The sequence below is a fragment of the Lissotriton vulgaris genome, chromosome 1_1 (genome assembly GCF_964263255.1).
Source record: "Lissotriton vulgaris chromosome 1_1, aLisVul1.2, whole genome shotgun sequence".
Lineage (NCBI taxonomy): Eukaryota > Metazoa > Chordata > Amphibia > Caudata > Salamandridae > Lissotriton > Lissotriton vulgaris.
The window spans coordinates 2,132,511,497-2,132,537,498 of record NC_141685.1 but is presented as its reverse complement, the minus strand read 5'-3'; the positions used below and the strand labels follow the sequence as shown (position 1 = coordinate 2,132,537,498).

At 45.4% G+C, this 26,002-nt stretch overlaps 1 protein-coding gene across 7 annotated transcripts in view; it reads left to right on the top strand.

The window, feature by feature from the left end:
* CNOT2 (CCR4-NOT transcription complex subunit 2) overlaps positions 1-26,002 on the top strand; it is a 429,881-nt gene that overhangs the window by 92,161 nt on the left and 311,718 nt on the right. For all 7 annotated transcript variants that reach the window (XM_086921898.1, XM_086921930.1, XM_086921945.1 and 4 more), the window contains exon 2: positions 7,575-7,653. In XM_086921898.1, coding sequence (XP_086778024.1) covers positions 7,575-7,653 — 79 coding nt within the window. The remainder of the gene's footprint in view (positions 1-7,574; positions 7,654-26,002) is intronic.

Genomic DNA, 26,002 nt, shown 5'->3' with positions numbered 1-26,002 from the left:
CCAGCAGATGCAAGCTGCCCACGGACGCTGCTCCTCCTCCTCCTCGACGCGCTGAGAGAGACGCTGTCTTTTCTCCTGCCGAGAAAATCCAGCTCCGGCGTTTCCAGCCCACTCTTGCGAGTGACTGGGATATCGAGTCCTGTAAGGAGATACAAGACCTCTAACATTCTATTTTCAGAGGTATGGTGTTGACTAAACCCTTGAAGAGAATTCTTGAAGCAAACCTTGGCAAAACCAACTTAACTAAAACTGCTACTTCCTTACTCCCTCCCAAGTATTAGGCTTAGGTCAGGTACACTGGGGTAGGCGTAGTTAGAAGCACCAGTTGAGTACGTTAGCTAAATGTATATATGAATGTATATATTTTATTCATTTTAACCATTGTATGGCTAAGAAACCACATCATTGCTTTTACAGTATTATTTCGCAATCCTCATTTTACTGTACGCACTTTTTATAATAACTAGTCTTGCAATTGTGGCAATTCATTTCTCTTGCACGAGAAGAAAGACTGTTCAATAAATAATACCTTTTATTGAAAACGCCCGTCTCTGTATTCTCTGCATCTTGGTGAAAGTAATCTGCACAACTGACTGAGTAAAATATCTGCCTATTGTTTCACACGACTCTAGAGATTGACTCTTATTCTAAGGAGCAAAGTTGTCATGTTTATGCGGTTGTTGGAAAACTGAATCCCTTCTTGTCTGTACCAGGGAAGCTGATCACTTCCTATTCAGTCAAGAAAGTTTCCAGTGACCTCTGAGCTAGTTGGTCACAAACCCAATTAAGTTTAGCATAGTCAGTAGAGACCTGGAAGACCGCACTTCTACATCCATACTATTGTTTATGTTATTCCAATGCGCAGGGCTTATTGGGAAAATAGGAACTACACTACAGCACAGTGCAGAGCTACTGCTCCATGCCCATTTTTGGTCACAGAAAGCCTGCCTTTGATTCCTATTGGAACTTTTAAATCACGTGGGACAGTGCTGAGCATGCTACGTTTGCAGCCAGGGCAACAAGCATTTGAAATGCAATAGGTCTTGCATTTGTGAGACTTTGAACTATTTGCATTGTAAATGGCAATGCTTATCAATTATGTGTTTGAAAATCTACAAGCGGTAAGTAAACACACACTTTCTACTAATTTCCTTGCTTACGAGAAGCAAAGCTGGCAGTAACTGCGCCTCTCTTACTGCCAGCAATGCTTCTTGTAAGCAAGGACTAGTAGGAAATGTGCATGTTTAAGCATCCTTTGCAGGTTTTCAAAACATAAATAAAAGGCATTGCTATTTACAATACCAATAGCTCAATCTCTAGCAAATGCAAGACCTATTGCATTGCAAATGCTTGTTATTGGTTGCAGTTGTGTCGGCATGGGAAGATCTTTCACAAAGTCCTGGTTTGTATATACCCATTTGAGATACTTAGCAAAACTTGGTGCATTCTTTTTGTCTCTTTTCATGCTGTTCCCAGATTGGCTCCTATTTCTTGTATCAATCCGCATCTTCCTCTCTTGTATTTATGCCAAATGCTAGCTTTGCCACCTGCCTCCTCTAGGTTCCCCAGTTTACAGAGGAAAGGTTTTTTGGCTTCATTGCCAAGTAAAGCTTTATATTCTGTTCGCTTTGTGGTCAGGTGTCAGAGATTCTCTATTGATTGTTTCCCTTGTATACTCAAATCAAAATTTTCCCCAAGTAATATTACCTTGTGGAGAGAGAGAGATTTTCAATACGGAAAAGAGGATACTGTCACCCTTATTGTAAGGTAAACATAAGCGTATCCTATAATCCAATAAAGTGATGCCCCAGGCCAGGAAATGCTAACCAACACATATTCTTATTTTTCTTGAAGACCATCACCCATTCTATTAGTCAAATGCTTCATCATCTGGCCTCTATAAACCAGGATGGGCTCAACCATATCCAGGGGAGCACTTTTATTATTTCCTAACAGAGTTAAATGAGAGAAAAATACATACATTGCACCCCGATTTCCGCCTATTTTGGGTGCCCTTTGTATATTTAAAAGAATACATTGGTATTAACGGATATTATCCATTCATCCCACCCAAAGGCAACCTGTTTCAGCTCGTGCATTAGCCACTATGGGTCATAGGCTTTCATCAGAACTAATATGAAACCCCAAACTAATCTTTTATGTCAAGTTTTATCCCTACCAGTCTGGTAATTGTTATGTAGAACAAATGTGTACAAGCAATAAAGATGCAGGTTATTCAGGAAGTGAGTGCCAATCAGCTATTACCTCAACTTCTTCAGTACCCAGACCTCCGCAAAAGCTTCTCTCTCTATAGCATGCCACCTCTGTTCCCTGGGGAGAAACGTCCTGGAGATGAAGGCTACAGGTTGGTCTAGACCCTCTTCATTGAGCTGTGATAGCACTTCCCCTATTCCATGTTCTGACAAGATAAACTCTTTAGAGAAGTCAGCCCTGAGCACAGGAGCTGTGCACATGCCATGCTTCAGGAAGTCAAATGGAGCTTGGCATGTCCCTGTCCGTATCGCAATTCTGAGCTGCTTCTTAGAGGTCTGCTCTGCCAAGGGGGCAACAATGGTGCCATATCCCTTGACAAACCTCCTTTAATACCCAGTGTGGCCTAAGAATACTCTGACCTCAGTCTGGGGTTATCTTGGGGCTCACAGGCCATGATAGTCTCGATCTTGACCTGGAGGTGGTACACATTACCCTGCCCACCAGGTGTCCCAAACACATCACAGACCCATGTATGCCTGTTGCAGAGCCTGGAGGTGAATAAGGGAGTCCTTCCAATTGCTACGGAAGACAGCTATATCATCCAGATAGGCAGCTGAGAAGACCACCATACCAGCTAGTTCACCAACATCTGGAAGAGGGTGGGGGCATTTCTGGGTCCAAAAGGCATCACACAGAATTGGTAGTGGCCCTCTCGAGTTGAGAAGGCTGGCCTCTCCTCGTCACATTCTATTAGGGTGATCTGCCAGTCGCCTAAATTAAGATCAAAGGTACTTAAGTACTGGCCTGGCCCTAACTTATCAATAAGCTCATCAGCCCAGAGGATGGGATGAGAATCTGTCTTTGTGGTGGAGTTTAGCTCTCTATAATCCACAAAGAATGTTCAATTGTAGTGCCCGGTAGAGCAGCCTTCGGTACCAGAACCACAGGACTGGACCAGGGACTACTGAAGGGTTCTATCGTCCAGCATTTTGAAAACCTCTTCAATAACAATGCGCTCAACTTACCAGACAAACATGTAAGATTTGTTTGTGACAGGAAGATTGTCCCCTTTGTCCACATCATGGGTATATAGGTTTGGTATATAGGTGGGTTGTCCCAGGTATAAGGGAGAACAGAGAGGAGTACTGTCCCAATAAGTCCTTCTGCTGTTTAGGAGTCAGATTCAGGGAGAGGATTACTCTCTCCAAAAGATGAATCTTTCTCCTTGCAGACAGAGTTCTCCAACGGCATGGAGAACTCGGACCTCTCAACACGTTCGAGGCGATTGACATGGAGCACCCTGTGGGGGTGCCTACGGGTCTTAAAGTGCACCAGGTAGGTGGCCTCATCCTTACCTCTCAATCACCTCATAGGACCCAGGCTAATGGTCCTGGAGGTCCTAGGCTCCACAGGTTCCATAACCCACACTTTCTGCCCAGATTGCCAGTCAGCAGTGGTAGAATTCTGGTCATAAAATTGTTTCATTACATCCTGCAGCTGAGAGTGCCTCAGTACCAGCAATAACCTGGTTCACCAACCTCTGGAAGGTGGCTGGGATATTTTTTAGTCTAAAGGGCATCACACAAAATTGGTAGTGGCCCTCTGAAGTGGCGAAGGCTGGCCTCTCTTTGCTCCTTCTATTAGGGGAACCTGCCAGTGCCCTGATGTAAGATGAAAGGTATTTAGGTACTAGACAGCCTTCAACCGGTCAATGAGCTCATCTTCCTGGGGTATGGGATGTGCATCTGTCTCTGTCATAGAGTTTAGCCCTCTATAATCCACAGAGAACATCAATTAAGTTGTGATGCCTGATGAGCAGATTTTGGTACCAGAACCACAGGACTGGACCAGGGGCTACTGGAGCATTCGATCATCTCCAACTCCAGCATTTTAGGGACTTCACTCTTACTGCTGTCCTTGAACTTATATGTCAACTTGCAAGATTTATTTTTAAAAGAAAGGTTGTCCCCTGTGTCCACAACCTGGGTACACACGTGGGTAGTCCCAGGAATAAGGGAGAACAGAGAGGGGTACTTCACAATCCTAGGTGGCAGTCCCTCTGCTGTTCAGGAGTTAGGCTGGAGGAAAGGATTACTCCTATCACAGACCCTTTCGCCTTGGAATCTAAAAGGGCAGGGAGAGATTCCTTCTCCTCCTTGTCTCCATCTGACACGAAGAGAATGTTGATCTCAGACCTCTCAAAGTTGGTTTTGAGGCGATTGATATGGAGCACCCTGTGCAGTTGTCTGGGTGTCTGTAGGTTCCCCTTAAGGCGGCCTCTTCTCAATCATCTCATAGGGCCCAGTCCAATGGTCCTGGAGGGCCCTGGGTCCACGGGTTCCATAACCCAGAAGTTCTGCCCCGGTTGCCTTTCCACAGTGGTAGCATTTTGATCATGCTACTATTTCAGTATATCCTGACTGGCTTCTGAGATGTCAGAAGCTTGCTTACATAACTTAGCCACTTGGCTTCTGAAAGCCAGCATGTAGCTTATTACATGCTGGGGAATCTTCCTGGGAACATGCTCCCATCTTTCTTTCACCAGACTTAAAGATCCTTTAACCGGGTGTTCATACAGCCGCTCAAACTGTTGTACCTCCTTTTAAGTAAACAGGCATGGCAAGCGGATGTCCCACCTACTCCTCAGGCCCTGGGTAGGTCTCTTATCATGCCCTTCCGGGCCTTGGTGAATCTCTCAACAAACCCATTTGTTAGTGGGTGGTAAGAAGTGGAGAACTTGTATTTTTCCCCACACACCTTTTACATTAATTGCATTTATGCAGACGTGACGTTTGGGCCCCTGTCAAACACAACTTCCTTAGATAAACTCACTCAGGTAAAAATCCCCATCAGGGCCTTTGTCACTGCACGGGTAGTCATGGTCCTCAGATGCATTGCATCTGGATACCTAGTGGCATGATCTACCAAAACCAGGAGAACCCTGTTGCCTGATGCAGTCTAGGGGTCCATAGGCCCAACAGTGTTGATGCCCACCCATTCAAAGGGTGTGCCAATGACAGGCAAGGGATTAAGGGGGGCTTTCAGCCTCTACCTTGTCTTCCCACTGACCTGGCAGTTTTATAAAAGTCCTATAGAATTAATCTGAGGATTTCTTGATCCTAGGCTTATAAGAGTGAGACAAGCCTTACAAAGGTCTAGTCTTGTCCCTGATGTCCTGCCAGGGGAATCTTTTGAGCCAACTCCAGTAGTAAGCCCCTGTATCATTGAGGGACCATTAGGGCATGCAAGCGCTGGTGCTCCATGCTCGAGAGCAGGTGGTCTTGGGGATTTCCTCTCACTCAGTCAGGAGACTAGCAGTCCTTGGCTCCCAGTCCTGGTAACAGGCTGACGTCTTGCAGAGCTTCCCTTCCTCATCCGAGCGGACTGGCTGCTTGGCTGATGACATACTTTGGGGTCTCAACCTCCTCTACTTATAGTCCATTTCCAGACACCAGTGTGATTTAGGGTCTGGAACTTTGAAGTTTTATGTTGAGGGTCTAGTACTTTTGAAGTGTACACTTTTCTTCCTCTTGCAAGGTGGTCTGTCACAGCTGTAGGGACTCCGAAGTGTATAATCCCACAACAGATGCCATGGGGTGACTAGAGTTCACACTTGGTATGTGCATCACAAGCCGTTCTCTTTAGGATTCCCTTATCTGCTCCTTCTCTCTTCTGATATGTATCCAGGCCATTCCCTTTTGATAGGTCACTGAATCAAAGAGCACCCTTTGAATTGTATGGGGGGAGGGGGTCTCTTTCTCTCTCTTTATCCAGTGTATCTACATCCAACTGATGTAGGCCAAGGTTGAGTTAAGCACACAGCTGCGAAACTTTAAAATCGTGAGTGAGCCTTTAGAGCTCACTCCTGTGACGATGTTTAAAAAAGACCTGTTCACTACTATTGATCTACCACTGTAAGGGAAGCGCTTTGGGCACCCCTCCTGGCCCAACAAGACCTCAGTCCGTGAGACAGGCATATGTCATAGCATACATGCATGATCCAAGTTTGCCTTTGACCACAAAACTCCGCGTTGGGGATCCAGACAACAGGGCACCCAGTGCAGGGTTACTTGTCCATAAACATGCTGAGGACTTTGTCATTTCAACAACCTGTATAATTAAATGTAAAATAAAAGTACAGTCAAACATGCAAATACTCTTTTTCTTTCTACTACTATCACCTGATCACGGTTTCATGGAATTCGAGACGCTTCCTCTCAATTTTTTGCATAAACCATCCATAAAATAAAAGGGACTTTGATTTATGAATAACAGATATCACTATCCTCTTCACGCCTTGCCCCACTTATTCGACTCCTATTTGAAATTGCACGTTATTATTTGACTTGTACACACATATGTTCACCCTTCTGACTCTTCTGTATGTACTTATATGATTTGCCTCTGTCTAGACCTTAAGCCATTGAACCTTTCCTTTGCACTTTACTGTAGTCTATCAATCTCATAAGCATTTAGTGCCCTCTATCTCCTACTGTAGAAAGTCGTCCATAATAAAATATATTAAATCTGTTGGTTACAAGTTTGCTGTTTTCTCTCATGATCACTGATTAGTGTTTCCAGCTGAAGTTAACTGTACTTCCAATTAGTTGTACTTTGTAAAACACTTTTTGGGTGACCTTTTAATCTTTCAAGCTTGTCTTTCAAGCTTTTTGATTTTCTCAGTTTATCTCTGTATTAGAGTTCTTTACCACAACACTGCCCGACTGACCTGTTTCCTAATAATGTGACAAAAAGCTTACTCGGTTGTGAATGTTTTTTTTTTAAGTTCTAGATTTGCCTGATTGCACATTTTAGATGAAAAATGTGGAGAATCATGAGCACACTCGCCTGTCCTCTTTTAAGTCTTCGACAGTAACTGCTCCTTTGATCCTAACACCTTCATAGCCCCTTCATAACCCACCCCCACAACCCTAGAAGTTTTTTTTTCAGAAAATAGAAAAAAAATCCTCAATGAGAACAATTAAATGCATTTGTATTGATTTAGTATTTACACGTTTATTTAGTACTTTTTTTCATACAGAAATGTAAGCAGACTTTGCAGAAAGTGTTAGAAGTGGTTGTTGAAGGGGAATGGTGGTAGGGTAAGCGATTAGCTGAGCATTGTTTGTTGGGACAATTTTACTTGGCACCAAGAGTTGATTATCAATATTGTGTTCATGTACTTTTTCACACTTTAAACCTGAGAAGAGAAGTATTGAAATGTAATTCATTTTGTTATAGATTAAGCCCTAACGTACCCATATTGTTTTACAGCCAAATAAATTACATAAATTGTTATATGTACCATTATGTGAAAGCATGCCCCAATTGATTCAGTTGGTTTTACTAATGTTTTCTAGGTTTGCCCCTGACGAGCAGAGCCTTTTGGATAAAGGTGGCCTTTACACAGACCACCTTTCTCTCCGTCCCTCTCATCAGGTAAGATGGAGCTCATGATATATATCTCTTATACCCATTAGTGCTGGAAGTGGTTTGAGTAACCTTCCTTTAAGATTATAATATTGATGTTACAAGAGAGTAGGGTGTAGCATATGGTTTCCTTTCTAGTGTTTTGTACTTATGCATCTTTTCTCCTCCTATTTTCACTTTTATTTGTATTGTACTTACCAGCACAAAGAGACTTGGTACTTGGTATGAGAAGCTCTAAAATATAAATGGATGATTTGACCAGTTATGTGAGGTTTCAGTCGGTTTTAAAGTGTGCATGTGCACACAGTCACTTACGCCTAAAGATATTGCACAATTCAGCATAATCATTTTTAAAAATAATGTAGGAGTTTACCCATTTTCTTTTTATTTGTCGCGTCTAGGGTTGCAGTGCGGACCAATGCTCGTGTAGCGCGTGCCTAGCACGCGCAGCAGCGTGCGTTCGCGTCGCTGCCGCGCTCCCTAGCCCCCGCTCCTCTGTGGTGCACGCACACCACTGATTTAGATTTCCTGTTTGTTTTAGTTCCCTTGTGAACGTTTTGGATGTTGTCTATTTTTAAAATGGGACTACAAGGTCCAGAATACAAATAAAAAACCTGGACTGGAAAATGGGCATTCCCACAAGGACATGAGAAAGGTGAATAGCTCGGGTCTAGAACCTGTCTATTAATAATACCTGGTATTATTTGTCTTTTTGGTACTTACATGCTCTCCCTGAAAAGATTTAAAAAGAGTACAAACTTGGGCCAAAACTCTCTTTATGTTCTTTAATTTCTCTGACAGACATAAATGGCAGCAGCTGCACATTATAATCAACCAGTTCTTGTATTATATTAATAAATTTGCCACTGGCATTGGGAAGTTTTGAACATCTTAGGCTCTGCGAGGCACATTTAGTACAAAAAGTTCATAATCTGATGGGAGGATTCAGACAGGCAACGAGAAGTATAAACGGCTTTTTAGTCTATGTTTTCTTGTGTGTTGTATTTTAAAAGTATATTGTGCTTCCTGCAATTCTGAGGTATTGTCAGATAACCATGTACTGGTTGCTTTTTATTTACGTATCGAGCGACCTATTGGACTGCAATACCTCTTGTGATAATTTGTTTTAAAGTTCTGATACAGAAAAGCCCCAGTCATTTTACTACAATGGCAGCAGGAGATACACTTACATTTCTGATACACACAATGGTGTATCAAGGAAAAACTGCACAAGAAGATGACAAAGGAATCAACGGTGCTAAAATATTTAACACACCTGCTAAAATAAAACCTAATTTCCACCCCGCTAGTAACGATAGTAGCCTACACAAGAGACAGGAAAGTTTCTTTACATCACAAGTAGTAAAAAGGTTCCTGGAAGGGGCTAAAACGATGGTGCCACCGGCATGGAACCTTAATTTACAGAGCTTACGAAGGCGCCCTTCGTACCCATCCATAAGACCTCACTATAAATGCTCACAATGAAGACAGCCTTTCTAGTGGCAATCACCTCGCTACGCAGGGTAAGCAAACTGCAAGCACTAATGCTACAAGAACCTTATATCCGAATACACAATGACAGGGTGGTGATGAGAACGGACCCACACTTTATGCCAAAAGTGTTGTCAAGGTTTCACATGAACCAGACAATACAAATACCAAGCTTCTTTCAGAAACCATCCACAAGCGCAGAGAGGGCTCTGCACACTCTGGATGCTAGAAGGGCAGTAATGCATTACATGTAAAGAACTAAAGAGCACAGCAAAACAAAGCAGTTCTTTGTGTCCTTCACAATCCGTTTCCTGGGTAGACCAGTAACAAAGGGCACCATCGCACGATGGATCGCACAAACTATACCATTCTGCCACAAGCAGGCAAGTCAAGAACTAACCGAGGGGGCACAAGTCCACTCTACCAGGAAAAAGGGAGCAACAATATCCTTCCTGGCTAACACACCCATTCAAGACATATGCCTGGCAGCAACATGGGTTTCAGTGGACACGTTCACTAAGCACTACTGCGTGGATATACAAATGAACAAGGAAGCACAAGTAGGACAGAAAGTGCTTCAAGATATATTCAACAACCAACGCTCATCTTCCACCCAGCTGCCACAAACATAACAAACCGCTACAAAGTCTTTGCACAGCATAATAAATCCAGAAAGATTCACGCTGCAAAACGAACAGTTTCTTACCTGTCGGTGTAGTTTTGCAGCTTGAAGATCTTTCTGGATTCACTAGCGAACCCACCCACCTCCGCCAGAAAGATGAGGCAGGTGAGGAAGGTGGAAATACAAGAACAATATGCAAACAGACACCTTAAGAGACAAAGTGGAAATTCATTTACTTTCAAGTAAGAACTTGAAAACATCGCAAAAGGATTCAGGAACACAACACAAAAACAAGTAAAAAAGAATCCGAAGATGGCGCCCAAGGGTGGGAGCTTCCGCAGGAACCGTGCCGACGTCAAAGGAAGGACACCAAAAGGTGGGACGTCGACGCCCACCTGGGCTACCGGGAAAAAAAGATAAAAGACTACAATTCCGGACCCAACCACTAGACCGTGAAATAATGCACAGCATAGTGAATCCAGAAAGAGCTTCAAGCTGCAAAACTACACTGACAGGTAAGAAACTATTAGTTCCTCCACACTTCAGAATTGCCACCAGTAGCCAGCTCGAATGTCACATAAATCCTCTCACTATGAAGTCAGAGAAAGAAAACTAAAAACCAAGCTCCCTCAGAAGACGGAGCCTACCATTTGACCTCCGTCTTTTTAATGCACAGCAAATGTGTAATAAGATGTTTACAGAAAAGGGGCACTCGGAAGGACACTGTAAATAAGGCATGAGCAAGGAAAAGGACAAACTCAAGCTGGACAGCCTAAAACAAATAGGAAGCGAGAAAATGTGAGTTACAAACCAAAAAGCCAGTGGCAAGCAACGGGTGGGTTGGCTTTCTCAGGGAAGCTTTCTGGTTCCTGGAAGCAGGTACTAATGTTACCTTTGGCCAAGAAGCCAGGAATGGATGTTTCCTTGTTTGCCAACTACCGTCCTATATATTTGCTTCCGTTCACGTCCAATATACTGGAAAAAATTGTGAATGGGAGCTAACTAACTTTTTAGAAAGTAACAATCTGCTGGACTCCTCCCAAAGGAAGGAGTCCAGCAGCAAGAAACAGCACTGAGACCACCCTTTTGCCTGTTTTGGATGATATCAGGTCAGTGGTTGATCAGGGCAAAGCTTGACCTGTCAGCGGCTTTTGACACCGCCTTGCATCGTCCATTGATCAGGAAACTCCATAAAATTGTACTATATTCTAAAGCCTTACAGTGGTTTGGATCATTCTTAAAGATAAGAACTCAAACAGTCCACCTAAGTGCTATCAGATCTCGATCCCATCTATCCAAAAAGGGAGTCTCTCAAGGTACCTCCATGTGTCCGACTCCTTAGCAACCATTTTAAGGAAATGGGGCTTTAAGATCTGCTCATACACGGCCGATACTCAGTTGGTCATCTCAATGGGGGGAAAACATGAAGAAACTCGGGGCAACCTGACCAACTGCCTCTCAGAAGTTACAGATTGGATGACCGAGCATTTTCTTAAACGGAACGCTGAGAAATTTGAAATCCTGCTATTCGGTGGTGCTCATCAAATATGGCATCCTGGTGGCCTACTTGTCTAGGAGAAGCACCAATTCCCAAGAAATTAGTAAAACATCTTCGAGTCATCATTGATTACTCACTCTCAATGCAGGAACAAGTTATCGCCACCTGAGGGAATTCTATGGCACTCTCAAACTACTGAAAAAGCTGTTCAGGTGGCTACCGGTTGATTGGCGTAAAACAATAGTTCAGACATTGATAACCTGCAGATTGGATTATGGCTATGCCTTGTATGTATGTGGGGAGGGTGGATTGTCTCTTTACTAGACTCCAGGTAATCCTGAATGCGGCTGCCAAGCTGATCTGTAATATGGACAGCTATAACTCTGCTTTAGCCTTCCTGGCAACCCTACATTGCCTGCCAGTAAGGAAAATAGCCAGCTTCAAGCTTCTTTGCCATACACACAGGTCACTATATAGTACTGGGCCTAAAAGGATTCAAGACAAAGTGGAATTTTGCATTCCATCTCATGAACCGAGATCACAAAACTTAGTGCTCGCCAAGGCAAAACGGATTTAATAAAACTTAGAACAGGTGGCTGCTCTTTTTCTAGTCCGGCAACGGCCCATTGAAATAATCTACCTTTAGACCTTTGCCTGACCAAGAACCACCTATGGTTTAAAGTTGTCATTCTTAGCAGCTTATTCTTAGTTTTTAATTCTTAGCAGTTTATTCTTACATTTTTGTCAGTCTTCACAGTTTAAAAGATAAGTCAGCTTTCCAAGCGTTGTGATGTCGCTCAGGGGATGAGTGTTGCACTATATAAATACAAACTAGACAGCTACGCTGTCTGGCAGGCTTAGACTAAAATTAGTCTAGGGATTGATTTATTTGAGGATGAAAATACAGTGAGGGTGAGTATGTGGAAGAGAATTCTCAAGGAGAGTGTTGTATTATGCTCTGCAGCTCTTACATCATGCTCTGGAGCTTATGCCTCCAAAAGTTCTGTAGCCCATTCCTTGGAGAGGGTGTGTCGTTCCCTTATTTGGCTTGGGTCTGTGACAAGCAACTGATGTGCACCATTCTACAGAATTCTGTAGCCCACTTACTGCTAAATTGTACTCTTGATTGAAACGAAAAAGATATTGTATCCACTTTTCATGAAGTATGGTGTAATATCACGGAGCGAGTCCCATGTGTCTTTATTTGTTATGAAGCAATTTGATAGTGCTAATGCAATTGCTAAATATATATTGCTTATCCAAAAACTTACATTTTTAAATAAAGGCTTTTTCGAATTGTATATTGGAAGGGACATTTTATATTAGATATCCTCAGTATGGATTATAGTATGAAGTATTGGATATCTTGTTAAATTTTACTGGAGAAACAGATGAACTAGGGGAATTTTAATGATAAAATGGTAATGTATGTATGTATGTTCTATTTATGATGTATGTGTATTTTTATAATATGCATGTCTTGAAACTCATAAATAGCCACACCCATTGGCTTTGCCAAAACTTGTTGTGTTTTTCTTTTTTAATGCTTAGGTATGGCATTAAAATGGAAGCCATACCTATTAGCTTTGCTAATGCTTGTTAGATTTAGCAACAGTTTTAACATCTTGGGCCAGTGTTTGATTCAATAAGAAACATTGCTGTAGTGAAAAATTGTATAGAAGGCAGTTTGTGTTATTTAACTAACATGAGTGGAATGTGAGATTGTTATCTATGAAGTCATTTCGAACCAGCAATGATAAAAAGATAAATCTTCTGCAAGGATAACGTTGTATAGTGATGAAAATACAGAAAATTTGTCTTAGCTGTTGTAACGGAAAGTTTTAATTCTATTAAGGACGTGGATGCAGGGATTATGCTTTCTTCCTTCGCTTTATTAGGTTTCGCCTGCAATGCGCTTGCGCTGTGCTTGAGAAATCTATAGTTTTCAGTATTAACTTAAAAGGGACTTACATCCCTTCACCTCAGCTTGTTCCTCATCGGCTTCTCTTATCAGTTTTCCGCTGCTGAAATACTGTTAGCAACCACTTTGGTGGGATTATATTTACATAAAGCTTTGCCTTTTACTCTTGCACCGTGATTTGCATACAATCACAGGATGCTACATGGTGATCCCCAGTTCTCGAGTCAGCAGCTCTGGCTACTGCGCCACAACCTTTCCTCTCCCGTATTATCTGTCAGGGATCTCTTTCCTTCTCCCGTACAATGATTGATGAAAACTGTTCATTTATTACATAGGCGAAACCGATGCATAACCAATGCTAGTTTTCAATAGCAGCCATTTTCAGTGGATATAACAAACTACCATTCCCATAAGCACTTAGGAATGAGAAACCGTTAACAGTCAATCTGCCAACAACAGTCCCAACAATGCCCTTCCACCGTTTCAAAGCTCCCTTTTTCTTCACTCGAGGTATGCCACAGCACAATCTTCAACCATCTTGCTTAGAACCTTCAGATCCTAGTAAAAAGAAACATATCTCTGTAACTTGTCATGAATAATGGCCTTCGGCAAAATCAAATAGACAGCATGAGCATTGTAACATTGTGCATTCCAGTCTAGAGTCTCAATAACCATTACAGAAAACAGTATTGAAAATTCATACCTACTAATCATGGGGAGGGTTGAGGTTGTTCCCCGCCTGGTGGGATAATCCTGGCCTCCATGTCCTCAGTAGAATTGAAACTTTCCATTACGGCAGCTAGGAAGTCTTTCATTCTATGTCAGGACTGGAGACCAGGGTTATGCTACTTTAAAGCTTGCTCGCCACCAAAAAAGTCTCGTCCACCATCTGCGTAAAATAGTATCTATTAAAGATGGAAACTGGGAACCAGTCTGCTGCATTTATGATGTCCTCCAAAAATTCTCCCAGCCCAGAATGCCTTTGAAGCCATCACAGCCCTTTCAGGGTGTGCTTCAAACACCTTTGAGTCATTTCCCGCTTCCTGCATGATCAATCTTACCCAGCAGGCAATAGTAGAATATGACAGTGCCTTATGTGGTTTTCGCAGAGCTATGAGGAGGTGCCGCTTGCCTAGAGGGCACAACTCGGCAGTTATTTTCTCGTAGGCCTTGAGGCACTGTACACCACTCACAACTTGGTGTCCCGAAAAGCTGGGTATATAATAACCCTGATATTGGACTTAGTTTGCCTACTGACAGTAAAGGTAACCCCAACAGGGGAAAAAGCTCTACCTGTAATATGCAGGGCTCGAACATCCAATATTCTTCTTCATTACATGATGCATAGGAGCATGGGCAACTTTCCCGAAAGCTTTTTCCCAGACAGGCTTGCTCACCGGCGGAGCCAGCCGGCATATCAATACACCAATGAAGCGCGCTCTCACCCCAAGAAGGTAAATGCAGAAAAGAAGATTTATTACATCATTAATCTATTAGTTATATATGTATATATAATATATGGTCGAGGCATGTGAGCTGGAGATCACATGCTTTGCATACTCCTACCATATAGTGTTGGGTCTGGATGTTTGCAAGTTGTTTTTGTTCGAAGAACTCTTTCCAGTCACAAGATAGGTGACTCCTCCTTTCGGTGATTGTGCACGTAGCCATTGACTCCATTGTTATATATTTTTTTCCGCTGTCTGGTTCGAACGGGTATTGTTGCGCACCGCTTCAGAATCGATCTTCGGGTTCACCCTTGGTGCACACTTCTCTCTACCTTAACTCTATTGTTCTCGAACACCCTGCTCTCTCCGCGATTCGAATTAAAACTCAAAACCAAGACATTTAGGTCTGAAAATCTGCTGGTGGCCTTCTGGTCCATCCACGTCCATTCGGCTCCTCGTCGTTGGAGCAGACCCCATTTAAATTCTGTCCTCTGTGCCACGTGAAATATTTGGCAACATACTCTCATCAGGTGTGTATTTTGTGCTTGTCCCCCGAGCACAAAGAGCAATACTGCGACACATGCCGATCCTTCAGATCTAAGAACACTCTCTGTGATCGCCTGGCTCGACGTCAAGAGATGCAGCGGTTGGATGTCACACAGGATCTGTTCGGTGATGACTCCGAACAAGAAGGGGTATCGGCAGCAGAAGAAGAACTGGTTTTGGTGGCGTCCAACTCCCGTTCTGAACTGCAGATCGACCTCGGAGACGATGAGGTGCCGCAGGGGCAAGGGGACGGGAGTACGGCAAAGCACCCCCTCCTTCCCTCCACTCCCCACCCCCGCCCACTGTCCCTAAAAAATCAAAGGCTTCGGCACCACCTCTGCCTCAAGGCCAAGGTCGGCACCAAGAATAATTTTCTCACGCTCCGCCTTCAGGCTCTGCACCAAAACACTCCAAAAAGCCTTCCGGCTCAGGACTGCGTTGCCCAAAGCCTACCTCCAAGCCCAAATCTTCAAGCCCCAAAGCAAATGATCAGTTCCGAACCAAAATCTTCGGATCCGGAACCCTTGACACCGACACTAAAGAAACCCGCAGAGTCTAAACATTCAGCACCAAAAGGACTTTACGGCTTGACTCTGAAAATGTTGGTGCCGAAAAGCAAAGACTTGCCTGCAATTTCACCATATCCCATTAAAGACAGTGTACCCGATAGATTATCTCTGAAACAGAAAAAAATGTATATTCATCCCGATACAGGAAGCATTCATGCTAAACACCCATTGAAGCACAAGCTTCCCGAGGATGATGAGCCACATATTCCTTTGAAAAAGAAAAGTATAGGCACTAGCCCTATTCACACTTTTCGATCTCCTCCTCCCTCTTCACCACAGCATGATCCATTAAACATTATGCCCAGTCAGTCTCCTCCACCTCAACTTGACACTGGTTACAGTGATGAGGACGAGTCACATTTTCCAGATCCTTGTACAGATTACACCACTGATCCTCCACAGGATACAGACCCAGATCTTTATCCTGCCAAGCCATCTCCACCTGATGACAACCTTTCATACCAACTGCTTATTGTCAGGGCAGCAGAATACCATGGGGTGGAGCTACATAAAGATGCTTTAGAGGAAGATTTTCTCTTTGACACATTAGGATCACATAAATCTAATCAATCACTCCCTATGCTCAAAGGTATGTTACGGCACCTGGACAATATTTTAAAGACCCCAGTCTGTGCTAGAATTTTTACTCGTAGAGAAGACAAAGTATAAATCTTCCGCATCAGATCCCGTTTTTATAAAGGGTCAGTGACCACTTGACTCTTTAGTGGTGTCAAATGCCATGAAGAGATCTAATTCTCAAGCATCTGGGGATGCTCCTTCCCCAGATAAAGAGTCCAAGCTGATTTATGCTTTAGGAACACGTGTAGCGGATCATGCAGCTAATCAATAGCTTAATGATAATACGCAAGGTATGATAGAGGCCACTGGGTCAAAATGGAACAATTACTACAGTTTCTCCCAGATGAACATAGGGCAAAAGCTTAGGACTTAGTCCAAGAAGGGAAATTAATTTCCAGTGCTTCCATCAGATGGGCTATAGATGCAGCTGACACCGCAGCTAGAGAAGTTAATACCAGCATCTTACAGAGATCTCATGCTCGGCTACGGATTTCAGGATTAAAGTCAATTTAGCACTGCAAAAAATGAAGAAGGATACTGATGTGGCGAAATCGATGGAGCGCTTCAATCTTTCTCAAATAGAGGTTCCTTTCGGTGCTCTTTTTATAGAGGACAGTCCAAGTTTACAGGCATAGACCAGAACACTTCATCATACAAAGGCTATTCCCAAACCTCCTTTACAAAGGTGTTTTTCAGAGGGAGTTTTAGGGGAAATCGTCATAGGGGCAGAGGTAAAAACACCATACCACGCACTTCCCCTTCATCAAGTAAGCAGTGACTTCCCAACACTTCCCGCCGACTATTCCACACATGTCCATGGAAGACTTCAAAACTTTCTCCTCATTTGGAAATCAGTAACAACCGACAAATGGGTGCTTGGAATTAAACAACATGGCTATTGCCTGGAGCTTACCAACAATCCTCCAAACATTCCTCCTTGACCACTCAAAATGTCGCCAGACAACCAGCACTTGCTTCAACAAGAAGTGCACTCGCTATTACTCAAAGGGGCTATAGAACCAGTCCCACTTCAATACCACAGGTCAGGAGTTTATTTCCTCTACTTCTCATCCCCAAAAAGAACGGATCTTTAAGCCCTATTCTAGATCTCAGAGAATTAAACAAATACATGTCAGAGCATTTTCACATAGTCACTCTTCAACAAGTAATTCCTGTGTTGCAGCAGGGTGACTTTATGTCTATGCTAGATCTAAAGGACGCTTACTTTCATATTCCAATTTATCCCGCTCATCGCAAATTCCTCAGATTTGTGATAGCAGGCAAATATTACCAGTTCAAGGTACTTCCATTTGGCGTCACCACAGCCCCCAGAGTGTTCACCAAATGTCTTGCAGTAGTAGCCGCTCATCTCAGAAGACCGTGTATACATGTCTTTTGCCGAGTGGATCTTTTCTGGATTCACTATGCTGTGCATTATTCCGCCATCAAGTGGTTGGGTCTGGAATTGTAGTATTTCTTTTTTTTTTTCGTGGCCGGTGGGCATAGACATACACATACCACCATTTGGTGTCCCTCTGTGATGGCTACGTGCTTCCTCCCACCTTTGGTCGCCATCTTCAGATTATTTTTTTCTGCCGTTGGATCTGGATCAATACGGAGGGAGCTCCAGAAGTTTGGAGAGAACGAAAGTTAAGAAATTCACCTGGGAAATAACTTTATTAACGTACTGGACTTCGAGTCGGGGAACCGGGACGCGCCGAAGAAAAAAAGAACAAAACCTCGACGTCCTACGAAGAATGCGCATACAGGGGGCTTCCTGTGCGCAGTAATGGACAAGACACCATTCAAAATCTGCGTCAATTGTTCCATAAGAACATACAGAAGGATCAGCATCCGTGCTGTAACCTTTGCCTGCCACTGGACCAGCGAAGATTGCAATGCATGCACGGCGATCACCCCGAAGACTTTAAGGGTGAGACAGGGGCAGAGAAGAGAAAATTACAGCATGCAAGGTCCATGAACACTTCTGTAGCTTCGAGACCTGGGCCTCTCCAGCGAAGAGGAGGACAACATCGCCGAAAGGTCGAAAAGAAAACTCAGAAGGAGGTAAAAGATGCATCGACTCCCAAACAGTCAGTTAACCCACGAAAGAGTGACTCTAAAGTCCTCGAAAGGACACTTGGATTCGAAACAGTCGACAACCGCAAGTGTGTCCAAGGACTAACAGTCCGTCGGTTCCTTTGACAAGGACTCCCGGACGGCGAAAACCTTAGAAAATACGGTTGAAGAACAGTCATTAAAAGGACGGTTCGACATTGAAAAAAGAAAGGGTTAAACAAGCTTCGACGTCGACAAGCTCAAAAATAAAGGCAGAAAACCAAGGCGCCGAAAAACAAGCGTCTGAGTTAGAAAAGAAAAAGAAAAGGCTTGAAGCCGAAATGGCTAGTATCTTGCAACGGAAGAAAAATTTCGATGTGAAAATGAAGCAATTCAAAATTCCGCAGTAAATTTCGTCCGACTCTGAAAAAGATGTCTAAGAATTGGAGTCGCTGACAAAGCCGGAACCAGTTGAGGAAGAAGAGGAGGAAGAGTACTACTTCAAATCTGAAGAAGAGGAAGAGGACCAAACCTATCCCGGTTCGGCGATCTCGCAGACACTAGACCTACAGTGGCAAGATCTCGATGCCGAATCACCAGAAGAAGGGGTAGACTCTTACCCCTTGAGGCCATCACCACCAGATGCCATTGGGATATACAATCAGGGGATAAAGAATGGAGCAGACACTTATGAAGTACAATTAAAGGAAGAAAAGCCACAATCATGTTTTCTTCTACAGACCATGCTGCCAACACAAACAAGGAGTCAATTCCTTCCCATGCTGCCAAGTGTACTGGACCAGGGGAATGAACCCTTTAAGGAACCTGCTACATGCAAAGCAGTCACACCAAGGTGTAAATGCAAATACTCCTCAAAGGATACTATGACATCAGGGGATCCATGCCAGCTGACTCAATGATCACTTCCACGGCTAAGAAGAGAGCTAATGTATCCACTAATGTGGCGCCACCACCAAAGAGAGCAAAAGAATGGTTCTGTAGTAGGGGATCTCTGTGTATAGTCATAATCTAGTGAATAGTCCCGCCCATGTGCTTGGACCCCGGCAATCAAAAATAATCTCTTAAATTGTCAAGAAATGCAGAACTGCAAGACACTTAAGATAAAATTAAAGACAAATAATGCAGCCTATACACACAGGCTACACTGTCCAGTACTTTAACTAGAAATTCCACCAAAAAACCACACACAGCACTGCCTGCCCAGTTTCTTCCATAGAGAAAATTGCCTCTACCAGTAAAAAGCCTCTGGAATGATAGAGATGAAGGCATGGACAGACAAGCCCCATAGGCTGCCATTATGTGGCTTACAATAGGATACTGTGCCTTAAGGAAACTTTCCAGAACTTTCTCCCAGTATCCCAGAATGCACAGCAGGTCCCTTTTACTTTCAGTTCTTTTTTCCGGCTCCTGCTAACAGGACCCTGGCATTGAGCTCTTCCCTTTTTCAAGGGTTTATTGGATTTTGTTCACTTTTTGCTAAAAAGTGTTTGAGATTTATATTCCTTGGTGCTTTTGTTCTCTCCTGTGGGTTTGTTCAGGCTTTTAGGGCTCTAAAATGCCTGCCCTGTTCGACAAATGCCCAGTCTTTGGAAGGAAGAAGGCCAAGAGTGATCCACATGAAGTCTGCATTATCTGTCTCCCTGAGGCACATGTCCCTGAAGACTGCGACATCTGCCAGCACCTTTCAGCAAGGACCCTGAGGGAAAGGCTGAAGATTAGGCTTCAAGGCCTTGAAGAGAGACGACTGCAGGCTGCAGGTGGGTCTGGGCAGGCTGGGAAGGTTCCCTCTGCCTCTGCTGAGGCCTCTGGGGGGCTCCCCAGAGGCAGGAAAACCAGCAAGCGGTCCCAGTCTCCGCCGGCGTCGATTGCCTCGACGACGGCGTCGAGAGGGATGACAACGGTGTGTTCCCCTTCTCCCCGGGGCTCCGGGTCGAGAAGGCGTGAGAGATCGACGTCGAGGGGCCTGGTTCGGCTGCCGTCGTACCCACCGCCGACGGTGTCTTCATCGTCATCGTCGACGTCCGCGTCGAGCCATCGACGTCTAGGGAGGACAGACAGGCGTCGGCGCTCGTCGTCGAGACGACACCGCCGTTCGCCGTCAAGAAGAAGGTCGCCGTCGAGAAGACGATCGCTGTCGAGGGGATCTTCGGCGTCTAAGACCTCGAGGAAGAGGACTGCGTCGAGGAAGAGTCGACGCTCGTCGTCAAGAGATCGGTCGACGTCGCGGATGCGGCGTTCGACGTCGAGCAAGGATAGTTCGACCTCGCGGAGGCGACGTTCCACACCTGAGTCGCGGAGGCGACATCCGACACCGGAACAACGTCGTTCGGAGTCTAGGAGAAAGAGGTCAGCGTCGAGGAGTCGTTCGCACTCCCCGAAGCGGCGCAAAAGAGAGTCTGGCGCCAGAAGTCACGCTGGGTCTGATGGAGAACGCCGGAGGCGGCGATCACGTACTGGAGGGGCTGAATCGCAGTCCCCTCCTCCGAAGAGGTCACCGGGCTCGGTGTACTCAGTGGTATATACGCCACCCCAGCCAAAGTCTCCGTCTCCTCCTCCTCCTATACCGAAGGAGAATCCTCCCGTCAACCCTCCTCTACCATCAGGACAGCCACCTCCACCGCTTCCGCCGCATGGGCCCGCCCCTCGGTCGGTGATACCCCCAGTCCCTCCACCGAGATCGGCGTCGCTACCACCTCTTCCTACTCCGCCTAAGGGGACTCCAAAACCCCGTCCCCAGGGTAAGCCAAGGAAGACGCCCCCAAAGAAACCTCCGGAGCGCCCACGGACCGGGAGATCACGCTCTCGTTCCCGGAGGAGGGAGCGATCGCGTAACAGGTCGTCCACGCGGTCGAGACATCGCCATAGGAGGCACATATCTCGCTCACCCACGAGGTCCTCACTAAAACCAGACGCGCAGCAGAGGGTGGCCAACCTTCCATTTTCTGGCGAAACCCTCTTTGGGAAACATGCGGATGACCAAATGGCCCGCATGAAGGCGGAGGCTGAAACACTCACGGCTGTGGGTCTGGAGAAGCCTAAAGAAACGAAGAAATCGTACCGCCCATTCCAATGGCGGTTCGGTGGGCAGGGCAGAGGACGTGGCCAAGCTTCGGGACAGTCGCAACAACAACAACAGTTCCGTAAGCCGTTCCAGAAACGCCAGAAGGGCAGAGGAGGCCAGCAGTCCGCTCCAGCGGCCAAGGGCCAGGCCGGCTCTAGGCCCTAGGAACCTACTTCCCCCGGATCTGTTACCCACTCCGGTAGGGGGAAGCATTCCATTTTATTCTGGCAGAGTGGAGAAAAATTACTCCGGACAAGTGTGTGCTGAATATTGTTTGCAATGGATACAGTCTTCGGTTCACCAGCCCGCCTCCATCAATCCCTCCGGTCAGTTCGCAGTATCAACTGCAGGAGCTCCAGGCGGAGGCAGATATCCTGCTAAGGAAAAGGGCGATAGAAGACGTACCTCTGTCTCAGAGAGGAAGAGGTCTGTACTCCCGGTTCTTCCTGGTTCTCAAGAAGGACAAGAACGAGTTCAGGCCCATTCTGGACTTGCGACAGGCAAACAGATGGATTCGCAGGGAAAAGTTTTGCATGCTGTTGTTGTATCAGATTTACCCTCAGTTGCAACAAGGAGACTGGCTGTGTGCTATAGACTTACAGGATGCGTACTTCCATTTGCCCATTGCACACAAACACAGGAAGTTCCTGCGGTTCCAAGTCGGCGCCAATCATTATCAATACACAGTACTCCCATTCGGACTAAAGTCGGCACCGAGAACATTCTCAAAGTGCATGGCGGTGGTAGCGGCACACCTGAGGAAGAACAAGGTGTTTGTCTACCCGTACCTGGACGATTGGTTGATCAAGGCATCCTCCTTCTCGGAAGCGCGAGCACACTTCCAGAAGACGTGCGTTCTTTTGAACAAGCTGGGGTTGCACATCAACATGTCCAAGTCTGTCCCGACTCCGGTCCAATGCATACAGTACTTGGAAGCTCCATCAATACGCTGTCAGCAAGCGTGTCTCCTTCGGAGGAGCTACGGTTATCACTCCTTCGGAAGGCTCAGGCTCTTATGACCAATCCATCTACAACAGTGAGGACGGTGTCTTCTCTACTGGGATCGATGGCCTCTTGTATCTTCCTGACGCTTCACGCGCGGCTGCACAGTAGACCGCTGCAGGAGTGCCTGGAGGACCAGTGGGATCAGAGTAAAGGATCGTGGGACAACAAGATACGGCTGTCCCTGTATGCTCTTCAGTCTCTGAAATGGTGGTGTTCGGCGGAGAATCTCCTCAGAGGGGTTCCCTTCCACAGGATATTCCCACGCAGACTGTTGTAATGGATGCTTCTCTCCAGGGGTGGGGAGCGCACTCCGGGAATCTACAGATTCAAGGAACGTGGTCCCCGATGGAGGCCACGTATCACATCAATTTCCTGGAACTCAGAGCTGTTCACTTGGCACTGAAGGCCTTTCTTCTGTCCTTCCAGACCAACTCTCTGCTTGTACAGACGGACAATACCACCACAATGTATTACCTCAACAAGCAGGGCGGCTCGAGATCGCGCACTTTGTCGCAGGAGGCTGGCTTCTGGCCAGAGACCTGACGATGACGGCTACCCATCTACCAGGTGTGCCGAATGTTCAGGCAGACGCGCTGAGCAGACTGATTCAGGAAAATCACGAATGGGTCATAAACGATGAAGTTCTAGGAGAAGTCTTCGCAAGGTGGGGAACTCCAGACGTAGATCTGTTCGCCACCGCCGAAAACAGCAAATGCCGAGACTTCGCCTCCAGGTTTTACCAGCAGGGGACGCTGGGTAATGCGTTCTGGATCAACTGGTCGAACAGCTTTCTGTACGCTTTTCCTCCCATTCCCCTGATTCTGGCGGTACTCATCAAGCTGGCCCGGTCCAAGGCTCGGATGATACTCATCGCCCCGGAATAGCCCAGACAGTGGTGGTTCACGGACCTGCTTCACCGGTCTCTCCTTCCTCACATTCGGATGCCGTGCAGGCCGGATCTTCTCACGAAGTTCGGGGGCAGTTGTTGCACCCCAACCTCTCGTCTTTAAGTTTGGCGGCATGGCTCCTGAGATAGTGCAATATGGCCATCTCAATCTGCCAGAAGATTGCATGGATATACTGAAGGAGTCTAAAAGGCCTTCTACTCGGACGTCCTATGCTTACAAGTGGAAGAGGTTTTGTATCTGGTGTCAGTCCAAGAACTACGACCCGACGACGTGCAAGGAAGATGTCATCCTTCCTTACCTTCTACATTTGGCGCAATCTGGTCTTAATGTTCATTCCATTAAGGTTCATCTTGCTGCATTGACTGCCTACAGGAAATGCCCTTCACAGACTTCCTTCTTCCAGATCCCTGTGTTCAAAGATTTTTTTGGAAGGCTTGAAGAAAGTGTTCCCTCCTGTCAGGCTTCCTTCGCCTTCATGGGAATTGAATGTGGTGCTGTCCAGACTGATGAAGGAGCCTTTTGAACCTATTCATAAGGCTTCGTTGCAGCACCTGTCCTGGAAGGCGGCGTTCCTCGTGGCCATTAAATCGGCCCGCAGGGTGAGTGAAATTCAGGCGTTGTGTTGCCAAGAACCTTATACTGTATTTCATGCTGCTAAGGTTGTTATGCATACTCACCCTAAATTTCTTCCCAAGGTTATTTCTGATTTTCATGTCAACCAGACTATAACTTTGCCTACGTTTTTTCAGAATCCTTCATCTCCAGCGGAAAGGTCTTTACATTCCCTGGATGTAGGAGGGTGTTGAAATTTTATCTGGATAAAACCAAAGATATTCGTAGGTCTGACCAATTATTTGTCAATTATGGATCGGTCAGGACGGGTCTAGCGACCTCCAAGCAGTCCATCTCTAGGTGGATTGTGTCCTGCATACAGTTGTGTTACCAAAAAGCTAATAAGACTGTAGGAGGTAAACCTAAGGCTCATTCTACCAGGGGAAAAGCTGCCACAACAGCTTTACTCCGTAATGTTCCGATTGCAGAGATCTGCAAGGCGGCCACTTGGAAGTCGGTTCATACCTTTGCTAAGCATTACTGCCTGGACACTGATGCCAGGGCGGATGCTCAGGTTGGGCAGGCTTCGCTGCGAAATTTGTTCGCACAATAGTGGTGTTAATTTTCCTTTCTCCACCGCCGCTTTGGTGTGGGGATGGGCTTGCCATTCTATTCACTAGATTATGACTATACACAGAGATCCCCTACTACAGAAGGAGTAGTTTCTGTCCTGTAACTCCAGTTCTGTAGTAGGGGTATCTTTGTTATAGTCATAAGCGCCCGCCCTCCTTCCCGGTGGAGATGGATGTTCATGTAAGGAATGCTACAGGTCTGGCGTGCTACGCCTTCAAAAAGAACTGAAAGTAAAAGGGACCTGCTGTGCATTCTGGGATACTGGGAGAAAGTTCTGGAAAGTTTCTTAAAGGCACAGTATCCTATTGTAAGCCACATAATGGCAGCCTATGGGGCTTGTCTGTCCATCCCTTCATCTCTATCATTCCAGACGCTTTTTACTGGTAGAGGCAAGTTTCTCTATGGAAGAAACTGGGCAGGCAGTGCTGGGTGTGGTTTTTTTGGTGGAATTTCTAGTTGAAGTACTGGACAGTGTACCCTGTGTGTATAGGCTGCATTATTTGTCTTTAATTTTCTCTTGAGTGTCTTGCAGTTCTGCATTTCTTGACGACTTAAGAGATTATATTTGATTGCCCGGGTCCACGCACATGGGCGGGACTATTCACTAGATTATGACTATAACAGAGATACCCCTACTACAGAACTGGAGTTACAGGACAGAAACTACTCCATCTCATTGGAAGAAAGGTGAATTGAAGTGCAGCAATTCAGTGGCGCATCGCAAATTCAAATGCATTAATCAACAGACATTCATATCAACACTGAGAGGAAGTAGGTGAACTACTAAAACACCTGCCAGACCAATTCCAAATAAGGGCAAGCCACTTAGTAGAAGAGGGGAAAAACATGGCAAACACATGTCTAAAATCAGCCCTAGATGCGGCAGAAACAGCTAATAGACAGATGATGATTGCGGTCAATGCGAGAAGGCACGCCTGGCTACGGATTTCAGGTTTCAAACCAGATGTACAACGTAACATATTAAACTTTCCGTTCAATGGTGAGCAACTATTTGTAACAGATTAAACCAATTGAAGAAGGAGAATGAGACTGCAAGGTCCATGGGGGAACTACAATTCAGGAACATGCGCAGGGGGGCACCCTCATGGAGACCATCATGCTGAGGCAAACACCAAGCTGTAGCCTCGCACCAAACCTTTCAGCAAGGTTACCAGGGAGTAAGCCATGGCCAACAACTGGGCCAACAACATGGTTTGCAATACCAACACAAAAGGCAATCCTTTCGAGGGCGCCCTCGAGGAAGGGGCCAACCTCCAGAGAGGGGGACAGCAACCCACCTCCAAGTGAATTTACTGCAAGGTTTACGCACACTCAAACACCATCTCAGAGGGTGCAACAAGAGACCAAGATAAGACAAGAACATGTCCCAAAAAACAAAGAGTTCCTCCAACATGTAACAGCAGTGGGAGGCAGAATAATAAACTT